Source organism: Perca flavescens, chromosome 19 (genome assembly GCF_004354835.1).
Source record: "Perca flavescens isolate YP-PL-M2 chromosome 19, PFLA_1.0, whole genome shotgun sequence".
NCBI classification, from domain to species: Eukaryota; Metazoa; Chordata; class Actinopteri; order Perciformes; family Percidae; genus Perca; species Perca flavescens.
The window spans coordinates 31,147,749-31,172,986 of NC_041349.1; the positions used below are offsets into that span (position 1 = coordinate 31,147,749).

The 25,238-nt window shown below is 40.5% G+C and overlaps 1 protein-coding gene across 6 annotated transcripts in view; it reads right to left on the bottom strand.

The window, feature by feature from the left end:
- Positions 1–215: 215 nt before the first annotated feature.
- ablim2 (actin binding LIM protein family, member 2) overlaps positions 216–25,238 on the bottom strand; it is a 121,622-nt gene continuing 96,599 nt past the window's right edge. For 5 of the 6 annotated variants that reach the window (XM_028563799.1, XM_028563804.1, XM_028563800.1 and 2 more), the window contains 9 exons: positions 21,517–21,624; positions 18,261–18,314; positions 14,325–14,362; positions 13,983–14,091; positions 13,805–13,863; positions 7,409–7,469; positions 5,639–5,646; positions 5,439–5,519; positions 216–1,355 (listed from right to left, as the gene is read on the bottom strand). In XM_028563799.1, the coding sequence (XP_028419600.1) occupies positions 1,242–1,355; positions 5,439–5,519; positions 5,639–5,646; positions 7,409–7,469; positions 13,805–13,863; positions 13,983–14,091; positions 14,325–14,362; positions 18,261–18,314; positions 21,517–21,624 (632 nt within the window). In that variant the 3' untranslated portion in view covers positions 216–1,241. The remainder of the gene's footprint in view (positions 1,356–5,438; positions 5,520–5,638; positions 5,647–7,408; positions 7,470–13,804; positions 13,864–13,982; positions 14,092–14,324; positions 14,363–18,260; positions 18,315–21,516; positions 21,625–25,238) is intronic. The other variant, XM_028563801.1, reaches the window with a different exon arrangement.

Genomic DNA, 25,238 nt, shown 5'->3' on the forward strand with positions numbered 1-25,238 from the left:
TAACAAAGTCAGCATGGGCTTTTTTTTTTTGGTAACAAAATCATGATTTCTCTCAGCTGCATCTCATGATTTAATGACAAGTCAAAAATAGCTTATAAAAATAATTTCAATTGTTTGTCTGACGTGAGGGCACGCGTCTCTGGCAATCCTGCACGTTTGACACCTTTACACACCCTGAAGCCCTGAAACTGTACTGTACTGTATGTTATCCCCCCCCCCGCCCCATCTGTGATTCACTGCCATATTGTGGCCCCTTTCCAGCCTGGGCTCTGCTATCCGTGCTGATTTACCAGATGTTTATGTAAGAAATGGGACGGCACATCGAAACTACCCGGCCAGACTTTCTCAACTTCACTGATAGAAAAAAAACATGAAGGAAAATTGAAAACAAAAGTGTTTGACAAGGGGCTTTTGACAGTTTTTGAAGAAAGAGATCCCAGAAGTTGGAGTCGTTTCTTATCCCCGTCTTTGGCCTTGACATGCTTGCACAGTGACTGTGCAGTCTCTTCACTGTCCCTGAAGTAATGGCGGGGGTGTAAAAATGAACTGCCTCGACAATGTAAAAGTCACTCAGTGGAGGGAGAAAACTTAAAACGATGGGGAGACAGCGAGAGAGAAAAGGCAGAGCAGCAAACAAATGATGTGTAGAGACAGATTAGACAATGAAAAACAAAAGCATCTCCTCCAAGTTGTATATTCTCTGTATTGTATCTCTGTATTGTGTGTTGAATTAAAAAAAACAGTAAAAAAAAGAAAGAAAGAAACCAGTGGTAAGGTGAAGTAAAAGAAGGTGTATATGTAAAAGTCCGGACCATAGCAACCAGGGGGAAGGCCTGCACGAGAACTAGTTTGTATGTGATAAGTCATTATTTTGCCAGGGTGTATGAAAGCATCCAGATGGGCCGGGGAGGACGCAGAAACCACACGGGAGGCGAGGAGCATCAACACAGGCCATGCAAACGCAGCTCCTCGCCTCCTCTTCTGTGAGGCTGTCGGTCAAACATTGGCACCACATAGCATACAAAAAGCTCTAGTTGCTGCCTCAACATCGTGGAAATGTTCGGGCACGGAGCGCCTCCCCGCGGCGTCACAGGCGGATGGCAGATGGCGTGGCGGTTTACAGGTGGAAGTAGGGCTATCATGGCGGTGCATACTGTATGTAGAGATTTCAAATGGGTTGGCTTTCTTTTGTGCTTCCTCCCACACAGGATGCATGCATGTTGAGATCATTTTCCTTCGGTCTAAAAAAGGCGTGCCCTCTTCTTCAGGTCGTTCTTCTTCCAGAGGGCCAGGCGGTCAAACTGCTCCAGGGTCATGCCGAAAACCTGCTGGAAGTCCTCAGGAGATAGGTGTCTCTGGAAAAGCACCAAGAAACATATACTTAGCACAAAAGACTTGTCTTGTACATGAAGCAGGTCATCATTTTAAGAAAGAAAGAATCCTCACTACTCATTTGGTGTTTTGAAGATGAAGATGGTTTATACCACTATGGATGGTTGGGTGGGTGCTCTAACTTTCAGCCTTCCACCTCAGTCAACATTGGTGTCTTTTTTTTACCACAAAGGGGATCCCCAAGTGGTAGTTGCATTAACTTAAAAAAGGCACTGCCACGGTGTCTTTGCCCGACTGAAGTGGGGGCCAGATCAGCAAAATGCTCACATTGGTCATTGTGAATGTATTGGCAAGCAGCAATTATCCAGAGACCTTAACACACATTGGTCCTTTAGTTTTCACTTGAAACAAGGGCTCATTGCTAACTTCACCTGCCAGCAATAAACCTGATCACCTGCTGTGTCCTCCTGGTGTCACGGTGTCTGTAGTCTATATCCACAACATTTTATATTGCCGCCTGAATTTCTGCCGGATGTCCCTAATTTTCGGCCAGATGTCCGTCCCTTTCCTCTTTCTTTGTATTGGCGTTCTAAACTCCGGTGGATTTCTGAGGACTATGGTTACCTGCTCCTCAGATCTCTGCAGGGTAAATCCAGACAGCTAGCTAGACTATCTGTCCAATCTGAGTTTTCTGTTGCATGACTAAAACAACTTTTGAACGTACACATGTTCCACCAAAACAAGTTCCTTCCTGAGACTATTTTGCTGAGGTACCGTGGCTCCGTCCGGAGCTTAGCGCCGCCCAAGACAATTGTGATTGGTTTAAAGAAATGCCAATAAACCAGAGGTTGTTTCTCTCTCTTCCAGGAATGCTGTGTGGACTAGTCAGACCTCCCTCTGCAGCACTGTGGAGGAAGGTCTTGCAATGTGAGACTAGTGTGTGCCGTGCGTCTTACTATGCTTGCTTGGGTTGTCCATCCAGCTGTATGCTTTAACTAACAAATAATTGTCTAACACTGCTTAATGTGCTGATGCATGCCTCGCTGTATGTGCTATATGCTATTGCTATGCTAACTCCTGACTTCATTGGTATTGGCCTGATGCTGCTTCTTGTTTGTCTTGCATGCTTCATGTACAGTATGCTTTGGACTACTGACTTTTCTTTATGTACATTTTATTAATGTTTTATAGCAAAGTGTTGCTTTTTTCTTGGTTAATGTGTATTTTTTATAACCCCTCTTGTTTTGTTTATTTGCTTTTTAGTCATCCTACTGTAACATCTGGGCAGGGACTGAAGATGAAAACTAGCCTTTTGGCTACATCTGGCATATTTACAGAAATATTTAGTAATATGCACTGTCCCTGTCAAATAAACTAAAATAAAAATAAATATTGGTAGTATGAACTAAGACGCTTAGCTAGGCTAACTAAATAACCTAGATAACTTATGTGTGTATGGCTAGAAAGATTACATTTTTTCAGATAGTAGCACTCTCTAAATGCCTGGTCACACCACAAAGATGAACAAGTGCGTATGTTCTCCTACGAAAAGGTTATGCACAACAATTTGTATGATATCCTACAGAATTACGGGCGACCGCTGGTCACATGACACAAATTTCAAGTATGGTAAATCAGTAGCAGGTTACTCTCAAATTGAAGTCACATAAAAGAAATTCATCCGATCCTAACATCATGTTTGTGTTCACCACATCAACAGGCGTCTGTATTGAGGTTTAACACACCAAATTCTGTGCCTGAGAAGTTAATCCAAACCAAACTCCTATCCAAAACCCAGCTCAGAACAAAAACATGGCATGGTATTGATTTAGACCTAGACGAAAAGCATACAGAACTTTATTGTAAAACTTTGGCAGCACTTTGCACAGCAGTTATGCGTCTCCATGATGATAGTGATCAAAATAAAGGCAGGCTATTGCTGTGTGGAAGCCAATCACCTGGTTGCCATGGCAACCAGCAGAGGGAGGAATGTAGAGTGAATTTGATTTTCACCCTGAGGGAAAAACATCGAGATCCCTTTAACTCTGCACCTGCTGACAGCATAATAACATGACAGGGAAATGACAGAGAAGACAATCTCTATTATCAAGAAACTTTGATTTTCAAAGTGTTACATAAGGTTACCATTACTAGTATTATTTTATAGTTTTCTATCCCATGACCTCTTATTGTCTTATTGTCTGTTCATGTGGCTTCAAACTTTCAAAAATGGGGCCTTTTTGTTGTGATGTGAAACATTCTGGGTTTGAACCCAAAGACAGAACTTAAACAGCAGCGCTATACTGACCCAAGTGATCTTTTATGCATTGATTTAGCCTTTTGGAGCTTTCATAGTGTACGTTATACTAACTCATTGTTATTGTTATTGACAAGAAAGGGAAGAGAGAGGGGGGACGACATGCAGCAAAGGGCCGCAGGTTGGATTCGATCCCACGGCCGCTGCCAAGGACTCAGCCTACGTGGGGCGCACGCTCTACTGGGTGAGCTAAAGGTTGCCCCTGGGTCCAGTGTTGCTGTAGTTTGAGCCATTGGTCTGTCCCTGAGCTCATACTTTGTGATGACCTAGGAACTATTTGGGGTGGAGTCTGCAGTAGTGTACAGCATGCAGACTGTAAGCTAGCTCTTGTAGCTGCTAGTATCAATTCAGGACTTGGGATAAGAATTTCTATTGACGTCATTACCATTAATTTGTCAGATATGTAGCTGACTTCCCATCTAGTCATGAAGGTGAAAGTAAATAGGGATGAGAAATGAGCTAAGGCTAACTTTGAGTTTCTGATTTAGTTCAGTACTTGTAATCTTTGGCATGAGAATGGCTAGTTAAGTCAAATCGATGGAAAATATGTGCAACAATTCAGCTATTGACGACTTCATAAAAAAGTGCATTATCAACAAGGATCTTGGATCAACACACACACACACACACACACACACACACACACACACACATTAGAAGGGTATTTCCAAAAATGTTGAACTGTTCCTTTAAGTTATGCCTCTGCACTAAAGCTTGCCAGCTGATAATTGTGTGTGTCTCCTCACACAGCAGCCATCAGTAATGGGTTGTATTGCCACATGGGGAAGTGTCCCCGTCTGGGCTCTGAGTTGAGTTCTGATATGTGTTTAGCTGCTGATTACTTTAGGTAAACCAGCAGCACTTTGCGGTCAAGGTTCAGGAACAGTGATGGTTAAAACAGAAGGCCCACAGAGAGTTCTCACATTAGGCTTACTGAAGGTTTCAATATTTTAAATGGAGTGTTTTCAGTGCTGCACCGCAAGACCACAATTTAAAGTTTTTAAATGATGTTTTAATCCTTGTGGAACTTGAAACTATGACTAACCAAAATATTTCCTGTTTTCAAACCGAAGAAAGGTAATCAAAGTTGTGAATGTGTAAATGTGTGGCGTGAGAATAACTGCAGGAAATTAGTTATTACGGGACATTAAGTCCAATCGTGCTTCATTTTTTTTATTTCAAGACTTAAAACTTGGCATTACCCAGAGGAACCAATGCTACTGCCAGTTATATTCACATTCAATCAAATCCCACAATGTATTGACTTTATTTAGCATGTCACAGGTAGAACTCACAGAAGTTTCTCCACACGGCCAAAAGCATTACAGAGGGGCGTAACTTTGGGTACAACATTGGGGTGGGGGGGGTTTGAGATCTCCAACTATCTAGGGAGGTCCTGGGACACAAAAAAAATTGTGGGGGGAAAAAACTCGAAAAAATGAAAAAAACGTTGAAATAATTATCGAAAAAAATCCCCTAACAAAAAGCGCCAAAACTCAAAAGGAGTGACCTCCTGTTTGAAGCACACTGAGGCATTCAAATCCTGAAAAACAGCTCGGGACAAACATTGCACAAAAGCCCCTGTCCATATCTATTTCTTAAAAATAAAAAAATAGCAGCAGATGCAATCATTTACCCACCTTTACAAAGATTGGAGACTGCACTTCTCCAAGCTCGGCTTAGCTGTCTGGCTGCTTTACCCAAACTGCATGCAAGTCATTCTTTAAACCACAATTGAACATTTTCTCAAGCTTTTTAATGAGCATGGGAGAAGAAGATTAGAGCTCACCTCCAGTCGGGTGCGATCTACTTCTCTGGGAAGCTTCACCTTCACTCTATGCGTCACTGCCAGAATCTCATAAGGGTAGATCTGGCACACACAAAGTAAGCATTGTGGGAGATTTATTAGGCAATACAATTACATCCAATGGCCAAAAAAAGCTGCCAAGAATAATATTTGTAAAGTATCAACAAATGAGGGAAATTTACCTTGTATTCTGAGAGGGAGGAAAAGAGAGAAAGAAAAGAATTAATCTGGTGGAACAGTGAGTTACATCTCAGTTGACACCTCATGGACTCAAATCTCAGAAATATTGGGTTTCAAAGGCATCTCACACACACACACACACACACACACACACACACACACACACATACACACACCAATAACTCTGCAGCTGGAAATAAAATGACATCACCTCTCTGTGCTGTTACCTTAGTAACTGATCTGGAGCCAGGGCTGCAGGCTCTACATGCTTGGTCACAATGTAATCAGGGATTGTAAACTGACCTTAGATCTGTACTTAAATGACGCGGGCCTTTCACATTTTATGGTTTAAGATTTTAGCTGATACTATCATCTGGAGGGAACGGTTCTCTTTTGATGATTCGCAACAATGCAGTTGTTAAGTTACTTTGGGAGTTGGAAGTTTTTGTTGGAAGGACATGAAACTCTCCCGGTTCACTCATCAGTACAAAAGACGAGTAACTGTGTTAAAACAGATCCGGTTTTTTGATTTTGATTCAAAAAGCCAGAGGCACTGTACAGGATGGTGCACATTAAAACTAGATTAGCATAGCTTTGATTCCTACATAGCATATCTATCTAAAATATGCTGTCTTGCATGATTTGGCCCAGACAGAGCACATACCGGTTGAATAATACGGTAGAGGCTTAATCAAACCCTGGGGCTCTCAGGTCAACACATTCTCACGGGTTTGTTTGTTAACCTACGAAAACTTATGCAGAACAATTTGTCTGATATCCTACGGAATTACGACCGCCAGCCGGTCATGTGACATTTAAAACAGTTAACAGTTCAATTTAGCTGAGAAAAGGTGACTGTGAGCCGGGTACAGAGTACCGTGAGGTTACAGTCGTTTCAGAGGTCGTTGCAGTTAAACTTAGCAGACAAAAGGTGACTGTCCTGCTGCGACAACAGTTAAAGCAACAACAAAGATTCCAAAATCGTTTCAGTGGTTCATCAACTCGTAACAGGGTAAACGGCACTTCTGCATAACGACTAGTTAAGATTAGAAAAAAGATTGTGGTTTGGATTCAAACACCGGTCCCCTTAAAGATATATATATATATATATATATATATATACACATATAGTGCGTAGTTTCTGTCGCCCCCATGAGGTCCACACGATACAAACCACCCCCCCTTCCACGCAGTTGCTAATAGCCAAGGAGGACACAGAGGATTAAAAAAACATGATGGATGGAACAGGTCATTATGTTCACTCAAGTTTTGGCGCGGGAAAGTCACCGGACGCCACAATCTTAGTCAGAGAGTGGTGTGGAGCTGATCTGTCTTAATTAGCTTTGTAGCAACTCCTTTACGTTCATTAATATCAAAAAGTTACGCACTAAAGCTTTAAGTAGTACTCCAGGGACACAAACACCCGTTTCCTGGGTCAAAGTCTTGTGTTTTCTCCTTAATTTCTTCCGGGACGTGAACTCCGCTCCCCCCCGATTGAGAGCCCTGTGTTTTAGGACCCAAACAACCACCCCGACCTCCTCCGTACAGGGACCAGAGCGCTCTTATACAGCAGCAGTTAATGCGATGCATACAATAATGAATACGTGGAATACATAGGAATTACAGTGCATTACTTTCCGTAGCTAGAGATAGTAGATAATGGCACAAGCTTGCAAACCAGTAACATTAAGAACAGAACAAAGATATAATATATATATAATATATATATAACAAAGAGATAAACATCGTCTCATTTTCATTTTGCCTCTCACCTCTCATGACTCCCCAGCTCTCAGAGTGTGGGTCCACTTCATCCTCCACCATCTCAGCAGCCTATAGGAACATTACACATTACACCAGTCTTTCTCAAACCTTTCACACCACATGTGTCAAACTCAAGGTCAAACTCAGGTGAAGCATCTATTTTTGACAATTGATGCTCACAAAGTGATCAGAAGATATTTATTGTTTTGCTCGATTTGCTAAATTCTATGATGGCTAAGGAACTTTTTTGCTGACTTTTGTAGGGCTTTATGTCGACAGAAATGTGACAAAAACCGTAACATTTTTTGGAAAAAGTTTTCTCGTTTTTTAATAGTGACAAAAACGTCTGAGAGAGCCACAAATAGTCGTCAAAAACTACAAAAAAAGTTACAAAAGTGTAAAAAAAAGCAACATGCAGTAATAAAGTCAACATATTTGACTTTTTAAATGAAACAAAAGCATGTCAATAAACTTGACATGTCTGGCCCTTGGTGTGATCCTCTTATTACAGTAAGGCCCTTAGTGAAAATGAGTTTGACAGCCCTGTTTTACATCATGTACCACTTCAGAAAATATCAGGCTCTCTAAGTACCACCATTATGGCCCACGTTGCCACGCTGCACTTTCTCCATCCCGCTCCAACTGAATCCAAATTTGAGGTATCTCCGTACTGTTTTGCACCGTTTGCTGCTAGTAGGTGTTGTGGAGACTTCACCGCTGCTGCTTCAGTAGCGACTAGCACTACGCTCGTCCACTATAGTTTCAACAACTTGAAATATTCTCTACTACTCCTACTTAACTATCTTAGTGCTGCATTTGACACTATTGACCATTCAATCCTGTTACAGAGATTGGAACACTTAGTTGGCATTAAAGGAATTGCTCTAAGCTGGTTTAAGTCCTATTTCTCTGATCGATCTCAATTTGTTAATGATAAATCCTCCAAGTACGCTAAAGTTAGCCATGGGGTTCCTCAAGGCTCAGTGCTTGGACCAATTCTATTCTCCTTATATATGCTTCCTCTAGGCAATATTATTAGGAAACACTCAATTAACTTTCACTGTTATGCGGATGACACCCAATTATACTTGTCAATCAAACCGGACGAAACCAGTCAGCTAGCTAAATTTCAAACGTGCATTAAAGATATAAAATCCTGGATGACCTATAATTTTCTGATGTTAAACCCTAACAAAACTGAAGTTATTGTACTGGGACCTAAACACCTCAGAACCTCATTATCTAAAGATATAGCTACTCTGGATGGTATTGCCCTGGCCTCCAGCACTACTGTCAGAAATTTAGGAGTTATTTTTGATCAGGATATATCCTTTAATGCCAATCTAAAACAAACCTCAAGAACAGCCTTTTTTTTCATCTTCGTAACATTGCCAAAATTAGGAATATCCTGTCTCAAAACGACGCTGAAAAACTAGTGCATGCATTTGTTACTTCCAGGCTGGACTATTGTAACTCCCTACTGTCTGGTTGCTCAAATAAGTCCCTTAAGACTCTCCAGCTGATCCAGAATGCTGCAGCGCGTGTTCTCACAAGAACTAAGAGAAGAGATCATATTTCTCCTGTATTAGCTTCTCTGCACTGGCTTCCTGTTGAATCCAGGATTGAGTTTAAAATCCTTCTATTGACCTACAAAGCTCTAAATGGTCTAGCACCATCATATCTAGAAGAGCTCCTAATACCTTATTGTCCCACTAGAGCACTGCGCTCCCAGAATGCAGAGTTACTGGTGGTACCTAGAGTCTCTAAAAAGTAGAATGGGAGCAAGAGCGTTCAGTTATCAGGCTCCTCTCCTATGGAACCAGCTCCCGATCTGGGTCGGGGGCAGAAACTGTAGTCGCTTTCAAGAATGAACTTAAAACTCTTCTATTTGATAAAGCTTATAGTTAGGGAGTGAGGAGTTGCAGTGTTCACCTAACTGGCCCACCTGCTTCTCTTCATAATTGTTAGACTAATAATACATAACAAAGTAGAGGGAGACAGGCCAGCAAAGCCCGATCCGGCAGGGGAGAGTTCTAAGCCGAAAAAGCTACCTCTCCTTATGACCTGTCTCTCTTAGTTACGCTGTTATAGTTACGCTGTTATAGTTCTAGACTGCCGGGGGACTTCCTTCCTTCCTTTGACACACTGAGCTGCTCTCTCCTCTCCCTTTCTATTACTTTTACTATTACTATTTGTGTGTATCCAGTCCCAGAAATGCTTGTTACTAATCCTAGCTTCTGGGGAGTTTACTCCCCGGAGTCCTTATGTTTTTTCCCCCAGCGTATTTCCTTGGAGAACGTTGGCACCAAGATCCTGGTTCCAGCTGTCGCCGTGGTCCTGCTGCACTCCCTGCCGAGCTCAGCGGTGCCCTGCAATGTCATGCTTCTTCCGGCTGAACCCTGCTGCTTCCTGCTGAACCCTGCTGCCTCCTGCTGAACCCTGCATGAACCCTGCTGCTTCCTGCTGAACCCTGCAGCTTCCCGCTACATCCAGTCACTGTTCCATTATTAATGTGACTATTATTGCCACTGTTCATCACACCCCCAACCGGCCCGTCAGACACCGCCTACCAAGAGCCTGGGTCTGTCCGAGGTTTCTTCCCAAGAGGGAGTTTTTCCTCGCCACTGTCGCACTGCTTGCTCTTGAGGGAATTACTGTAATTGTTGGAATTGTTGGGGCTTTGTAAATTATAGAGTGTGGTCTGGACCTACTCTATCTGTAAAGTGTCTCGAGATAACTCTTGTTATGATTTGATACTATAAATAAAATTGAATTGAATTGAATTGAATTGAATTGAATTGAATTGAATTGAATTGAACTTCTCTTCCTAATAGTTCCTGTTTGGAGCCACGATTGCAGTGTTTTTGAACCATTCATTTTACCTCTGCTTACTATCTTGTATCACAGCGTAACTAATCATGGATGTATACGCACTCTGTCCATGAACGTAACTGCGTAGCAAGCTGATATCGTAAACAAGCACTTATTTTAAAATTACTTTTAACTGATCATAGTTTAAGTGTTATTATTGGAAATATAGTATTATGTTTTTGAATTCATTTAATTTTAAAAAAATATATCAGAGATTTCATCCGCATACCACTAGAGGGAGCTTGCGTACCACCCGTGGTACAAGTACCACAGCTTGAGAACCAGTGCATTAAACCATCATTCAGATGTCCTGACCTGCTCCATGCTGCCAAGAACATTGCTGGTGTTAAAGGTCCCATGGCATGAAAATTTCACTTTATGAGGTTTTGTGTCAACTCATAGAGCTAATCTAATTTTTAAGCTGTTTTGTGCTACAGCTGATTAGCTAATTAGTGACCTAGCCTGCAAATGTTTGTTTCATAGCTTGTTGAAAAATCCAACGTGCATTCATAACCTGTGTCTAAAAACCAGACTGACATTGTGTCACCAAGCAACAAGCGCCAATCGCCAAGAAGAAAGAATCACGCTGTCACATAAGGAGAGAAACAGGAAAATGCTGAAAAGCTGTTGTTTATCGGCTTGTGAAACAAATAAATAGAAGCATCCAGATCTGATATAAGGCATGTGCCTTATTCACTGTCAGTTTGGTAAATGGCTAAAAGATGCTGGTGACAGTTACTACTGATGGATAGCTACTGTAGCTTGAATAGGAGGCTGCAGTACAGTCATATGGTACAGCAGCATTAGACTGTGGTCTCCAACTAAATCTCAGCGTAGCCTTGATCACAAAGATGGCTATTTACAGGTTGGTTATTTAGAGAAAATACTTAGCCTAACAATATCTGATGATTCAGTGAAATATGTATTGATGTCCAGATAAGTCATATCTGGCCACAGAATGTACAGTATTGTGAATGCTCAGGCAAGGTTGCAAAATAAATATTAGACTAGATGTCTATAAAACAAATTATGTTTAACAAGAAACATGCATACAAACTTGTCAAAATTATAATCCAAACACACGTCAAATTGCATTGACATCTATAGGATCTTCAGTTTTCTAGCCCCCAAAAAGGGGCGTGGTCTTCTCGTTTTGCAAAGTGCCTGTGTAAGTATGTGTCGGTCTGGTCTATGCTTGTAGATAGGAAGTCATTGGCCAGAAAGCTAATGTGGGTTGTGGCTGTTGTTCATTAGCCAAAGAATAGTTACTGTACTGCTTTATACAAATACAGCTTGAAATTAAATGATTCATCGGCATAATGTAGAGAAGCTCTGACTCCACATAGAAAGAAAATCAAGTAAAATGATGTTGGTTAAAATGTGTAGTACTCGGATTATTTGTGTCTGACAACATTATGGAAATGATCCCTACAGAGATAAACTTTTTTAAAACCTCTTTGAGACCTTTCTGTTTAACCAGAAACAGCTCTTAGATCGCTAGCGCTAAACCCACCAGACGCTATTTAAAAAAACAGTACATTTAGCGTGTATAGAGCCAACATATTTTCTCATATAAATCAGTAAACTATGTGTTTATTTCAACCAAAACTAGAGTTGTGATGGTTGGAAAACTGGAAACACGACCCAAATCGGCTTTTCATAGTTTTATTTTGTTTCTGTCGACTTTGAATGAAGTGTATTTTACGATGCTAAAATGACTGATTATTTACATGGAGTCCGGTGGGTTTAGAACGCAATTTGGCGGATGTTTTTATGTTTAAAAAAAGGATCTTATTCTTTAACAGAAAGGTCGACCTCCTTAGAAATCCTTTCCACAATGTTGTCAGACACTTAGAATAATCTGAGCCTGTCAGTGGCAAAACAAGCACTTTTGTGAAGGTAAATACAAGATGCACAACTGTCCTATTGACTTACAATCTCGCTTAATAAAGACCAATGTCCAGGTTGAAAAAAACGGTAGTTACCCTTTAATTTGAGATTGAGCCCTATTTCATTCTGTATACGAGCAATGTGCTTTCACAAAAAGATACTGTAGATATTGCAAGTATGTTATATAACCCCACATTTAATAGAAACAACAAACCTCCCTTCATTCTTCAACACACTAAATCAACAACACTAACCAGTAATGCCAGCAAGTGAAAAATAGTTTCATATAAATGAATCTGTCGTAGCTCTTGAGCTTTCATTTCCTTCTCTGTTCTGTTTTGTCTGCCTGTCCTCAATCCATCAACAAACACTGAGGGAGAGCAGCAATATTACATTAGTGGATGATAGACTAATACCCCCCCCACACACACTACAAAATAAACCAGAGCCCTGTCTGTGTGGCGTGAAGGATACAGACTGACCCCTGTGTAATCTGATACTAAAGCTGTGAGAGAAAAGCTTGGCAAAGTTGTTTTTTAAAATGGAGGAAACTTTTTAAATGGTCTTAAATGCAACCACGTCAGACTTCTCTACTTTTCATGGTTGTAAACACTTTTCCTGTACAGTGAGGAATAATTAGGAACATATCATGTGCACTAGCTTTAGGTTTTACCTCCAAATAAAATGGTTTAGATAATGTGGGGCCAATTGTCTGGTTGCTTGTGTTTTTAGTGATGTCTAGGTACTTTTGTGACTGCAATGTTAACATAAATTATAGAACTGGAGGGCAGAGCTACCAAAATAAAACTCAAGTTTTAATAAACTGTAGTTATCTGTAAAATATATAATCCCTAGGTTTTTAATGAAAACTATTTTTTTCTCAAATAAGATCAAATCAAACTTTCTATAGTTTTCTATAGTCTATAATTTTTTTAGCAATAGCGATTCAATGCATTTACATTCTATAATTAGTGGATTCAAATTGCCTTCACAGGAAACGATGCAGCATGTAATATAGTGTTATTGTTTGTAGTTTTCATCTCGTTGACATCAGCCTCACTGTTTACTGGTCACTCTTCTACAGCCGTATCACGGTTATACTGTAACATTTCTAACAGCTGTCGCTTCACAATAAACGTGTTTGACTGGTGAAACACAGCATGGCTCTTACTGTAAAGCAGTTAGGAAATGCAAACAGCATATCAGTTTTAAATATTGCACAGAGCAATGGTTGCTGCCCAACTATTTTGATAGTACCACTGGGGGGCCAATGTTGGAAATGTGAAAATAACAGTGGCTTTAAATGTGTGATTTGTGATTTTATATCCAAATAGCCCCTGCCAAGGGCTCAGCCTACATGGGGCGCACGCTCTACTGATTTAGCTAGAGGTCGCCCCAACAGCAATCAATTCTAGACTTTTTGCATTGTGTGCAATCCTCTGTTTGTTCCTTAGGGAGCCGGTTCACTTGCCTACTAAGTCACATTTCTTACTTTCAATATTTTAAATCAATTTTGAAAGTGAAAAGTGAAAGTAGCTCTAACTCTTACTAAAGCAATAACTTGTGCAATGACAGTCTTTGGCTGATCTGTCCAAGTTACCACCACCAAGGACTGTGAGATTGTGGGTTATTTGGCAGCTCACCTTGTAGATGCCATTCCTTCCATAGCCGGGTAAGGATGCAGACTTATTGTAGGGGAAATCTGCCAAGATAAAAAAAATATTTTTTAATTCCCATTTCATGCTTGAGCTACCCGTCAATATCTATATTGTTTGTTTCATTCATTCATTCACCAGACTGAACCTGAGATTAGCTACTCACTAGGCTGGGAGGTGTCAGTGGGCAGACTGCAGGTCGATTTGCGGGGGTCCAGGTCTTCAGGACCAATCTGTCCATCAATCTCACTCTTCAAGATCATCCAACTGGTCCTCTACACACACACAGAGGGAGGGAGAGAGAGAGAGAGAGAGCAACAGAAATATGGAAAGAAGTGATGGATGACGGCAAAGTATAAGTTAGTAAATTAGTCAATGTATGTACAATATTAGCAAAGAAAATTACTTTGAAAGAAAGATAAACACACATACACACACACACACACACACACACACACACACACACACACACACACACACACACACACACACACACACACAGACCCACCTTGCCATCCTCCCCATCCTGCCAGGATGTTCTAGAAGCTGTAAAACAGTCAGATGTTAATGTTCTCCGTACTGCACTATTAACTCTACAGTCAACCCCCCTAGACCATGACATCATCTGCTGGAGACACCATCTACAGGCAGCTAGATGGATAGCACTGACATTTTGGTAGTCTGACCCATTGGTCACCAGAGCAAGATATCTTAACAACTAAAGTCCAGATCACGGAATCCATTGTCCCATTAGGGTCACTGCAACTAATGAAAAACCCTAGCCTTGGTCACAACTTCCCCTTGACTTTTATCTATGACTCTTTGTCTTGATAAAAAAATGGCTGGATTTCCATGACATTTTAATAATGATCGTTCTCAGAGGATAAAATCTATTTGTTGGTGACCTCCTGCCCTTTACTCCTTTGCCACCATCAGCCCAAGGTTTCCACTTGTACTCAAGATATTTTTAAATCCAATTAGTAAATTGCTATAAAGTTGCCTTTTTAGCTTCACTATTGATACGACTTGAACAGTAGCAAAATTGTCAGAATGTTGTTTGGTTTGTCTTATATTGTGGGGTGTAATAAGCATGGCAGCCTCTAGGGACTTCTAGTAAGCAAATAGAGTTTTAGCCTTGTGACTTTATGTCCTGCAGCTTTAAGTCCATTACTAGTCCAGTAGGTGTCATGGAGAAAAATGTGCTGTAGTCATTCAGGCAGGCTGGTCTTGTTTTCTTGGGCACAGGAATGACGGTGGACTTCTTGAAGCACGTGGGAATGGCAGACTGAGTTAGTGACAGGTTTAATATCATTGTGAACACTGGCGCTAGTTGGCCAGCACACAGTGCGAGGACCCGCCCACTGAAAACGTCAGATCCTGCTGCTTTCCTTGTGTTCCCATGCTTGAAAAGCCCTCCTGACATGATGCTCAGAAAGTGAGATGGGTGTGAGAGGTGCACCCAACCATCCATAAACCACTGCTTCTGTTGTTTCTACTTGTTGGCTGCCGATGGCCTAAAACAAGCATTAAAGGTATTTAGCTCACTTGTTTTAGACGCATCATCATTATGATGCGAGGTGGGATATTCAAGGGTTTAGGTTACTATTTATGTAAGGTAAAAGATGTGTTAAGGAACAACTATGGTTTATTACCATTTGGGTTTTATATTTGTAGCTCTGGCTAGTGTTTTTATCAGTTCTGATAACCACCCAAAGTACTTCCTTAACAATCCGAGAGAACACATCAATTGGGCAGCAGTGCCTTTCCTTTCTTTTGGACAATGTTAAAGACATATGATCACTTAACATACTGCATGCAGTATCAGAGAACTTGACCAATGGGCAAAACTCCCACAAACATAAGTGCAGTCCATCGTCCATGTAATGTCACTTTACACAGCTCCAAGGCTAAACCATTAGGAGCATTCTTTGTTACAAGTCTTTACTTGGAACAAAGTAGATAAAGATTTCTTTCTCTTTTTTTGGCAGACAGCATGCACCTTGTCAGTGACCTCATGTCTGCTTGTGTGCATACAATCAAGATACTGACAGCTGGTTCATACGTCTGTAGGACTATGCCATATGCAGCAAATTCACTTGTCCTGTCTAATAAGGATTAATATTTCCTTGGATGATAGAGATGATTAGAGCTCCTTGGACTCCTATGCCAAAATGTTATGAGTAACTCTGTCATGTGCACATATATCTTCAACTACAGAGAAAACTGTAAATCATAAATTAGAACACACAAACAATGATTAGGGGAGAGACATCGAGATTGAAACAGTGATCAGAAACAGTAACACTAATGCCACCATACAAAGTGAATCATGTGCCCAACCACTCACAGTAGGAAACACAGTCAAAACAACAAATGAGCAAGTGAGATGAGTGCAGACATGCATGAATGGGGTGAGTAAATTAAATAGTAAATTAACACCCAAGAGCCCCAATTCCAACAATCAGCCCCAAATGGTTTGGATTATAAAACTTACTAATCAAAGTGTGGCTGTGTTGCAAAAGCAGACCAGATATTGGAGCCAAAAACTGCTACTGCACTGTCCTCTAGAAGTTCAAAGTTTCAATCACGTTTAAAGCTATAGTGCGTATTGTATTGTATACATGTATTTCACCCCCATGAGAATTCTAAGTAATGACAACATGATACAAGCCGTCAATGATCGCTTGAACCCCCTCTAAGTGTGCACGCGACACGGCCCTGCCATCTCATGCCCTTTTATGGGAATTAACAGGGCGTTTACCTAGGTTACCTAACAGGCACGAGCTTTCAATTTACGAAGACATTGGGATTCATCATTCTAAGAACACACCTGCGAACAATTCTGCTGTTTAAGAACACGTCATGAATCTTAAGAACATATTTAAAGCGTAACTCTCACCAAAATGCAACCTAGGGTCTTTTTTTGAATGTACACGTGTCAAACTTTCATTTAAAAGCATATTTAGGATGGAAGCGCCACTTTTAAGATTTACTGTATTTTTGTTTTTCGGTCAAATGGCCTTTTGAATGGGAGTGATAGGGGCACTTTTATGCTAGCCTCAAAATAGCTATTTTTAAAACACTAAGGCTCGACACAACATTAAACGTTGCTCGAAGTATCACAAGGGGCTCTACACCTTAACGAAAGCATTGACAACGTTGTTTGTGTGTGTTTACTAAAAAGAAAGGTTTTGAACAACTCACCCTAGCTCTTGTTGTTTCCGGCTGAAGCCATTTTATCAGTCAAAAACTGTCAATTTCCGAAATGCAACATAACAGGGAGGAGAGTAAAGATGGAAAGCTCCTAAAGCTTAGTTCCATATAAATGCACGGATAATTTGTTGTTTTGTCATTAGTGAAAAACAATATTGACCTTGTAGTTGAAAAAGGAGCCTCATATGGAGTCCGTTCATTTGCATTCGGATATCGACTCGTTTTGACTGTCGAGGTGGTAGCGGCCGGAAACAACAAGAGCTAGGGTGAGTTGTTCAAAACCTTTCTTTTCAGTAAAGTCTAGGTACACAAACAACGTTCTCAATGCTTTCATTAAGGTGTAGAGCCCCTGGTGATACTTTGAGCAACGTTTCATGTTGTGTTGAGCCTTCTTAGTGTTTTAAAAATAGCTATTTTGAGACTAGCATAAAAGTGCCCCTATCACTCCCATTTTTATTTGACCGAAAAACGAAAATACGGTAAATCTTAAAAGTGGCGCTTCCGTCCTAAATATGCTTTTAAACTAAAGGTTGACTTGTGTACATTCACAAAAAGACCCTAGATTTCATTTTAGCGAGAGTTACGCTTTAAGGAGAAAACTTAGGAAGATATTGGTGAATGAGGCCCAATCTTCTGAACATAGTCATACTGAGAAATACAGAGAGTTGTGTGGAGCTGATAGTCTTAATTAGCTTTGTAGCAACTCATTTGGCAATGGCTTGAATGTAACGGACGTTCATTAATTAATAAAAAAGTTTTGCACTAAAGCTTTAAAGTCTGACAACAGCCCAATCAGTGATGTCACAGAAGGTGTTTTGCATTTGCCACCTAATGAAAAACATCTCCTGTGACATCACTGATTAGAGGTAGTTAGAAATGCAACATACTTAAACGTGTTAACATGTAGAGGCCAGGGTCAATGGTCTGCTTTCTTTCATAGAAACCTTAGGGCTGCAAAATAGTTTGTTTGGTTTGTTTAATCATAACATTGCCCATCGTTCAACCTTGAAGTGGATTTTTATTACATAGAATGGGCGCAGTACTCTTACACCATCCCTATGCATATATAGTAGATCCATGGAGTGATGGAATCTACTAAATGAGTCCAGGCCATAGAGAAAAGGGAGGAGAACTGGGATAAACAGATGACGAGATGACTGGCAGGCGACATGCAACACATCGTGCAGAGACCAGACCAGAGAAGGAAGTGTTAAAAGGAAGTAGACTGTACCATGCTGTTTGTAGATGGGGGGTTTTCTATAAAGATTATCTTTGACCAGAGTCTCTGAAGATGTGAACAGATGCAGAGGAAAGAAAATGGAAGAAGCCAACATGGGAGGGAGAGAAAGAAAGAGAGAGAGAATGGGGAAAAAGAAGCATGATTTAGCAGTTATTGAGTGATGAGATATTTTAAAGAAGCAAAAGGGGGCCGCAGTACAGCTTGATTCAACACATGACGTTTGTCATTTTTCAGAAACATGAGCACTTTTAATATTATGCATGCAACATATTCAAAATATAGCAATACATTGGTCTTGTAATGGGAGGTTATTTGATGCAGAACAGTTTAATTACACTCAAAGAATAATATCAGAAACCACACATGGTCCCCAGGCATCAAACAGTCTACTTGTATTAGCATTCTTTAGAGATTTCCAGTTCAAAAAGTAAAATTAATAATATAAGCATCACAACAAATAGAGAAAAAGTTGAAAGATAATAAGTCTTAGTAAGTAAGATAAGTCTTGTTGCATTAACTGTACTGCCTGTTGAAGTTCCTCTGGGGGATAATGTGGACAGTCTGTTTTTCCCTGAGGCAGATCTTATCCATCTCATGCCATGTTTCCACTACGTGGTACGGCTCTGCTTCACTTCACTCGCTTCTCTCTATTTGGTTTTGCACTGCGGATAGTAACCACGGCATTCTCAGCTGATCGCCATAGCACCGCGACACTTGCTGAATCCTTTCATCGGCAACCAAACAGAGGAACATCTGCACTCCATCAAATGTACGCCGTAGTGTATGGTGTAGTTTTGCTGGGCTGGCAATTGTTTTTGTGAAGTAAATACAAATTTGCACCCGCTATTGATGGTAGCTTGGCTATTTAAAAGCAGTGTGTTTGTGCAGACAATTCTCCCTGACCAATCAACAATCAGTGGTCTGCAGTGTTTTTTTACTTTTACTCCAGCATCGGTTCAGCTTGCTGGAAACGCGACCGAGGTAGTAGTCAAAAACTACCAGGTACCACGTACTATCCATAACTTTTGCTAATGGAAAACCAAAAAAAGAGCGAGTCAAGTTGAGTAGATGAGAGCTGTACCATGCAGTGGAAACACAACTATAGTGTCAGTGGACCCAGACAAGCCTCTGACAGAGATGCTTAGTAACAACTGTCACACATCAAGCTGCAGAAGAAACATGACTCACAATAAAACAACCCATGTATGTCATTTCCCTGGCTTATTTCAGTGCCTGCCAGTATTTGAAACAATATCCATATAAAAGCAATAAGGACGATGACTATGAAAGACATTAAGTGGATAATCATTGACAGTTCTTTCCACTTATCTTGCGTCCAACATGGGAGGTTTTTTTCCCTCTGCATGACTGACAGTGTAATAGTCAATGAGAACAATATGTTGGATCAAACAGATTTTCCTGTCACACACTGGAAGTAATGAAGGATATAATGTTCGTCAACTCCTGTCCAAATGTTAAGTAAAATTAATTCTAAATGATGCAATCTCATGTCAGATCATTGCTGTGTCAAAAAGAAATTGCTTTAAAATGAGCAGACAGTAGGGACATTGGGAATAAAAGAGTCCTAAAATTTACAGAATACAATCCATAAACCAAAGGCAAGAAGTCAACTGTTATAGAGTTTACTATAGAGCAGGGATCTTCAACAGGGGATCCGGGACCCCCAGGGGGTCCTCAGAGTCACTCCAGGGGGGCCTCCAAATTATTGTTAATTTTTGAAAGTTTTTTCAAAAATTAAAAAGTCTAACATGATTCCAACATATTATTAGCAAATATAAATCCCCACTGATGGTAGGCTTACTGGCCAGTAAGTAATGTAGTCACTAAGGTAGCCATCCACAGATACAGTTCATCCCAAAGGATTGATTTCACATTTGTTTCACATTTAAGGGTTAACATTAAAACATGATTTATAAAATCATGGCAACAATTATTAGGCTATTTGAATAGCTTAGTATTCTATGCAAAAAAGGTATCTATAAATGCTTTAGGCTGCCCTAAAAGTTATTGTAGGACCAGATTAATATGCAACTTCATTTTATACAATATATGTAGTGATCCGTCTCTCTTTCAATTAAGGGGTCCTTGGCTTAAAAAACGTTGAAGACCCCTGCTATAGAGTACAAAGACATGGGGCGTAATTCAGCAAAATATCTCTCTAATCTCTCTCATGTACTGGAAGTCTGCTTCTCTCCAACGTGGACAAACACTTTGATTTAAAAGTTGTAATTGGTCTTTGCACAGAGTGCATCATAAATAAATGGCACGTAAATGCAAAAGGTTTAGGAGAAGAATACAAAAATGTTCTCGCATGATGGCCCATATCCAACAACTGGTGATAGCTTCACAAGACTTATCTGAATGTACCTGGAGAGAAAGGGGTCCAATGCACTGGAAAATAAGTCTTGAAGTCGTTGAAGTTTTAACAATGCTGCAGTAATGTAGAAATGTAGTGTGGGCAGTACACCCAGCATCACTGTTGGGCAGTGTTGTGTTAGTTACTAAAAAATATCATGTTAGTCACTTTTGACCTCATTAAATTTTACTGATTACTTCCACCAAAAAGTAATGCCGTCCTGTGATAAGTAACATTTTAGTTACTTTTCAAATGTCTACTTTGGAATGCTTCCATTGGTAATGTGTCTCAAGCTTTCATTTCAGTAGCATACTGATGGTATCTATGCCGGGATCATCAGTAAGTTGTGAATCTGTTTGTCCACAGCTAGTCTTGCGTACTACTAAACCCATCAGCCCAATATTTTTGGTGCACATTTATTACTGTGTGCTCAAGAACCTCGTGGCGATACACTGGGCGACTTTGTCAGGGCAATGTGCTTGCCAACAGGAGTTAACGTACACTGTGGGGTACTTTGTAAGGCGTTACAATAACTCTTAGTCCCAACAATGCTGTTGGGTGAGTTAGAAATGCAACTGATATAAACTTTTAGCTACAGGAGCTTTTCAGCTTGGTGTTAAGGTATTGGTTTATCATCTTACCTAAACTGTGGTGCCAAATCATTTAATAACACCTACATTTCTACAAGAGATTCTAAAAGTTAATGTAACAGTTATTTTAGGAGAGCTTGTTGTTTACAGTAATTGGTTACAATCTCATAGTGGTAATTCACCTCTGTGTCACTAATGACAGCCTACTCTATAGAATGTGTAAAGATGTATGAAAACTGTAAAGTTGAGTTGCGATCCAAGCGGTGCAGTTATGGCCTACCTGGTACGTGGAAATGCCGGGGAGCAGCCACATATGTAGAAGTAGAGGAAGGGGATTTGCCATCAGAATAGGTGGATAAGCTGGGGGTACTCCGACCACTTTCACTTCCTCCAGTTGGGGATGGAGTTGGTTGGGCAATGGATATGAAAAGGCACAAGGGAAAGGGTTTGGGAGAAAACAAAGGGTGTTGTGGGGGCAAAAAGGCAGCGTTATGGTAGGCATATTGATAGCGCACGAATACGAAGCAGTGATTATTATATTGATGCCGATGACTCCATAACCCAGCCATTTACTGTATTTAAATGTATTGTACTGGAAAAAATGTCTTGAACAAATAAACTGAATCTTTGGTAGAGAATCCTACTGGTCTGTTAAGTGATAAGACACAAAAATCATCCTGTAGAATTTGGAATGCTACCTTTTGCATTGATAATGTTATCCTATTTTGTCCCTCAGCCCAAATCTCTTTTTTCCCAGTGACGTCCTGTGTCTCTGCAGAGTATCCTCGGTTTGTCCTGGGGTCTCCTACCAACCTGTAACATCTGGAACACCACCACAGGAAGGCATGCTAGGTGCCTGAGCCACCTCGTGTGGCTCCTCTCATTGCCACGCAGCAGCACTTTAAGAGCTAAAAACTACCCATCCTATCAGAGAAGCTTCACTTACACCTCTAATTCTATTTTGTTTTACCCCAAGCCTATGACTAAAGGTGAGGGTTGGAATGAAGACTGGTCAACAAATTGATACCTTTGCTTTATAGCCAAGCTCTTGTTCACAACCACAGTCCATTTACTTCTGCTGATACTTCTAAATTGCAGTAATGTCAGTTTTTTACCCCCATGACAGCTCCACTTGAGAGGAGTTAGGGTCTGCAAGTGCTAAGGTAAAAGCAGGACTGCTTTACAGTACAAACTGCTTTACACTGCACTGAAGCGGCTGAAGTGACTCATTCAGAAGTTGTCATGAAACCCAGCCCATTTTCATACCTATAGCAGACTATAGGACTGCTGCTTTTGGAAAGTCCCCAGAAATGTTGGGAAACAGCAGTAGAAGAGGAGCTGCTGTCGTTGGAAACAGCTGCTCATTTGAATTGTATAACAGCTCTCAGCTCTATTCCTGTATTCAACAATTACCTCCCACTTAGCTTTAGAGCTAAATGCTTAAGTTCTTCCAAACACGTTGGCAATGAGCCTGTTGGTGGTAGCACTAGCACCAGAGCAATTATTTACCTGGAAGGGATGGATGTTCCTGGAGACTTTGTTCTCATCACTTAAGGTTTACACTCCAAAATCACATTTCTGAGTAATATTATGATTATTAAGTGTAGGTGCCAAAATAATGCCACTGAAAGTTAACCTATGGGTTATATTACATTTGTCCACTTTTTATGTGTTTGATGTAAGGGTTAGAGTGTAACAAACGTTCACATTTAGCTGACTTCGTGCATGTGTGTGTTGTGTATCTATGATCACAACCAGGGTTCACCCCATTGTGTTAGATCACAGGCAGGCTGGGGGATGGAGTCACTGACACCCTTTAGGCCAAAAGTAATAAACACTCTACATCCAGAGTTTCGAGGAACAAACAGAGGTTGAGATTGAGATTGTGCACGAGAGAGAGTGAACGCTGACTGAACACACTCTTCTTCCCTCAGACAGAGAGGAACCAGCGGCAGCCATCTGGATGCAAGTGGATGAGATCACAGCATACACAGCAGTGCTATCATTGCTGGTCTGAGTGATCTCCCACGTACACACAATCACACACACATGCCCATAAACACACACACACACACACACACACACACACACACACACACACACACACACACACACACACACACACACACACACACACACACACCAAAGTACTATTAGTGCTGGTCTAAAAGTAGGGCAGATCCTCCCTAAAAACATCTGGAGCTAAAGTGTTGGAGGCTTGGGTGTTTAGGGAGGGGATGTGTTATAATTTCATTTCATCATCACATTTGACAAAAAAGGTGGCGGCCATTCATTAATCAAAAACTTATAACCCAATAACAAGATATACAAGACTGTTTTGAGATGATTAACAAGAAATCAGGGAAATAAAAACAAAAGCATGCTCGTGATCCTTGCAACTTTCCTAAACTCTTCCTCAATTTACATTGTTAAACAACATATCTTAATTAAGTGTCGCTTAAGTCTTTCTATGACAGTAACTTCTATGGGGAAACCTGATAGCTCATTTAAGCAGGAAAACAAATAGCCCTTTTTCACGGCATGTTAGCAACCCTTAGGCCCTGAACAAGTCCAGCGGTGCACTGTGCTTCATGCCACTGGCAACCAGACCCCCAAATTACCGCTCGGCCTGCTCTGGCTTTTTCATTCATCCGTTCCCCCTTCTCTTTTTCATCTTCCTAATCGGAGAACTCCCCTCTCAGCCTCTCCACCCTGTCATGGAAAAATTGGCAAACCCTTCGACCGCATGTTCGTGATTTTCTGTGCATAAGTTTGAGTGGAAGCTCATGCTGTTTTCCTCTCTACCTCCTCCTTTTAATCAGCTAAGGTCCAAACAAGCATATGTCAGAAAAATGTGTTCCTACTGGAAGGGTTCTGTATAGTACAGAAATGACATGCCTTTTGAGGCAATGGTTCTTACCCTAAGAACTTCTTGGTGCTGTAGCAACCAATAATGTCATAATTTCCTGAAAATGTAATAACGCCTGAAAATGTAATCAAATTTGCACTTAACCTAATGTCATCATTTGAACAATAAAGTGATTAATGTCCTGACTGATATTGCAATAACATTTTTACCAGTAATGTAATACCTTTCAGGTGGGTAACTTCACTCAAAATTGATGATGTAATAATTTTGACGGATAATGTAGTGATGTAAAAAGAAATGTAAATTGTGTAAGTATACAAAATGAATAACACTGTTAGAGTCATGTTAACCTACACTAACATCTGACACTGATTTTATGTTTGGAAATGTAAACTGTAGTAATTAACTACAGATGCCTATTGGTATTTTGTTATCAGGCAAAGATGCATTAAACTAAAGTCCCTATCAATGGGAAATGAATCAGCCCATCCTCATGCGGATTGGTCATTGTGGATGTTCCATTAGACCAGAGTGGATCTTAGATTAGACGCCATCAGAAGAGGTCAAAAGCTGCAGAAGATGGCTCACTTCACACAAGCAAGCGATGAAGGAAAACAGTTGATTCAATCTCCATGAAATGTTCGTTTTGATCTGAGTCACCAGTGATTCTTATTGAATGAAGTGTCTCCTTTGCTTTGCCTTGATTTAATGAAATGTCTGCATTCAAAAAGTGTTTCAAATTGAATTTGAAATGAAAAATAAAATTGCCTTAATACTTAAAGGTGCCCTGCCACACAAAAACATTTTTACTTGTATTTTTTGAAATATGTTAGGTCCATGTGTTTGTGTTATGTTGTGAATGTGAAAATGAACTGCTACCTCCTCTGTCAGCTCTAGCCACTGAACAGAAATAAGAGTAGAAATCAGGCCAATTACAAAAGCTGGTCAGTCTGACATCATATTGCCTGAGCTTATTACTATTGATGAGCTTGCCCAGTTGGGCTGGGTAAAGGATGCTGATAGCCAGGCTCTCATTGGCTAGCTGTTAGCCAATCAGAGTCAAGCAGCTTAGCTCGTTGAATATTAATGAGAACTGGCACAAATCGAGCTGAGTCTTCCTGCAGGCTTTCTAT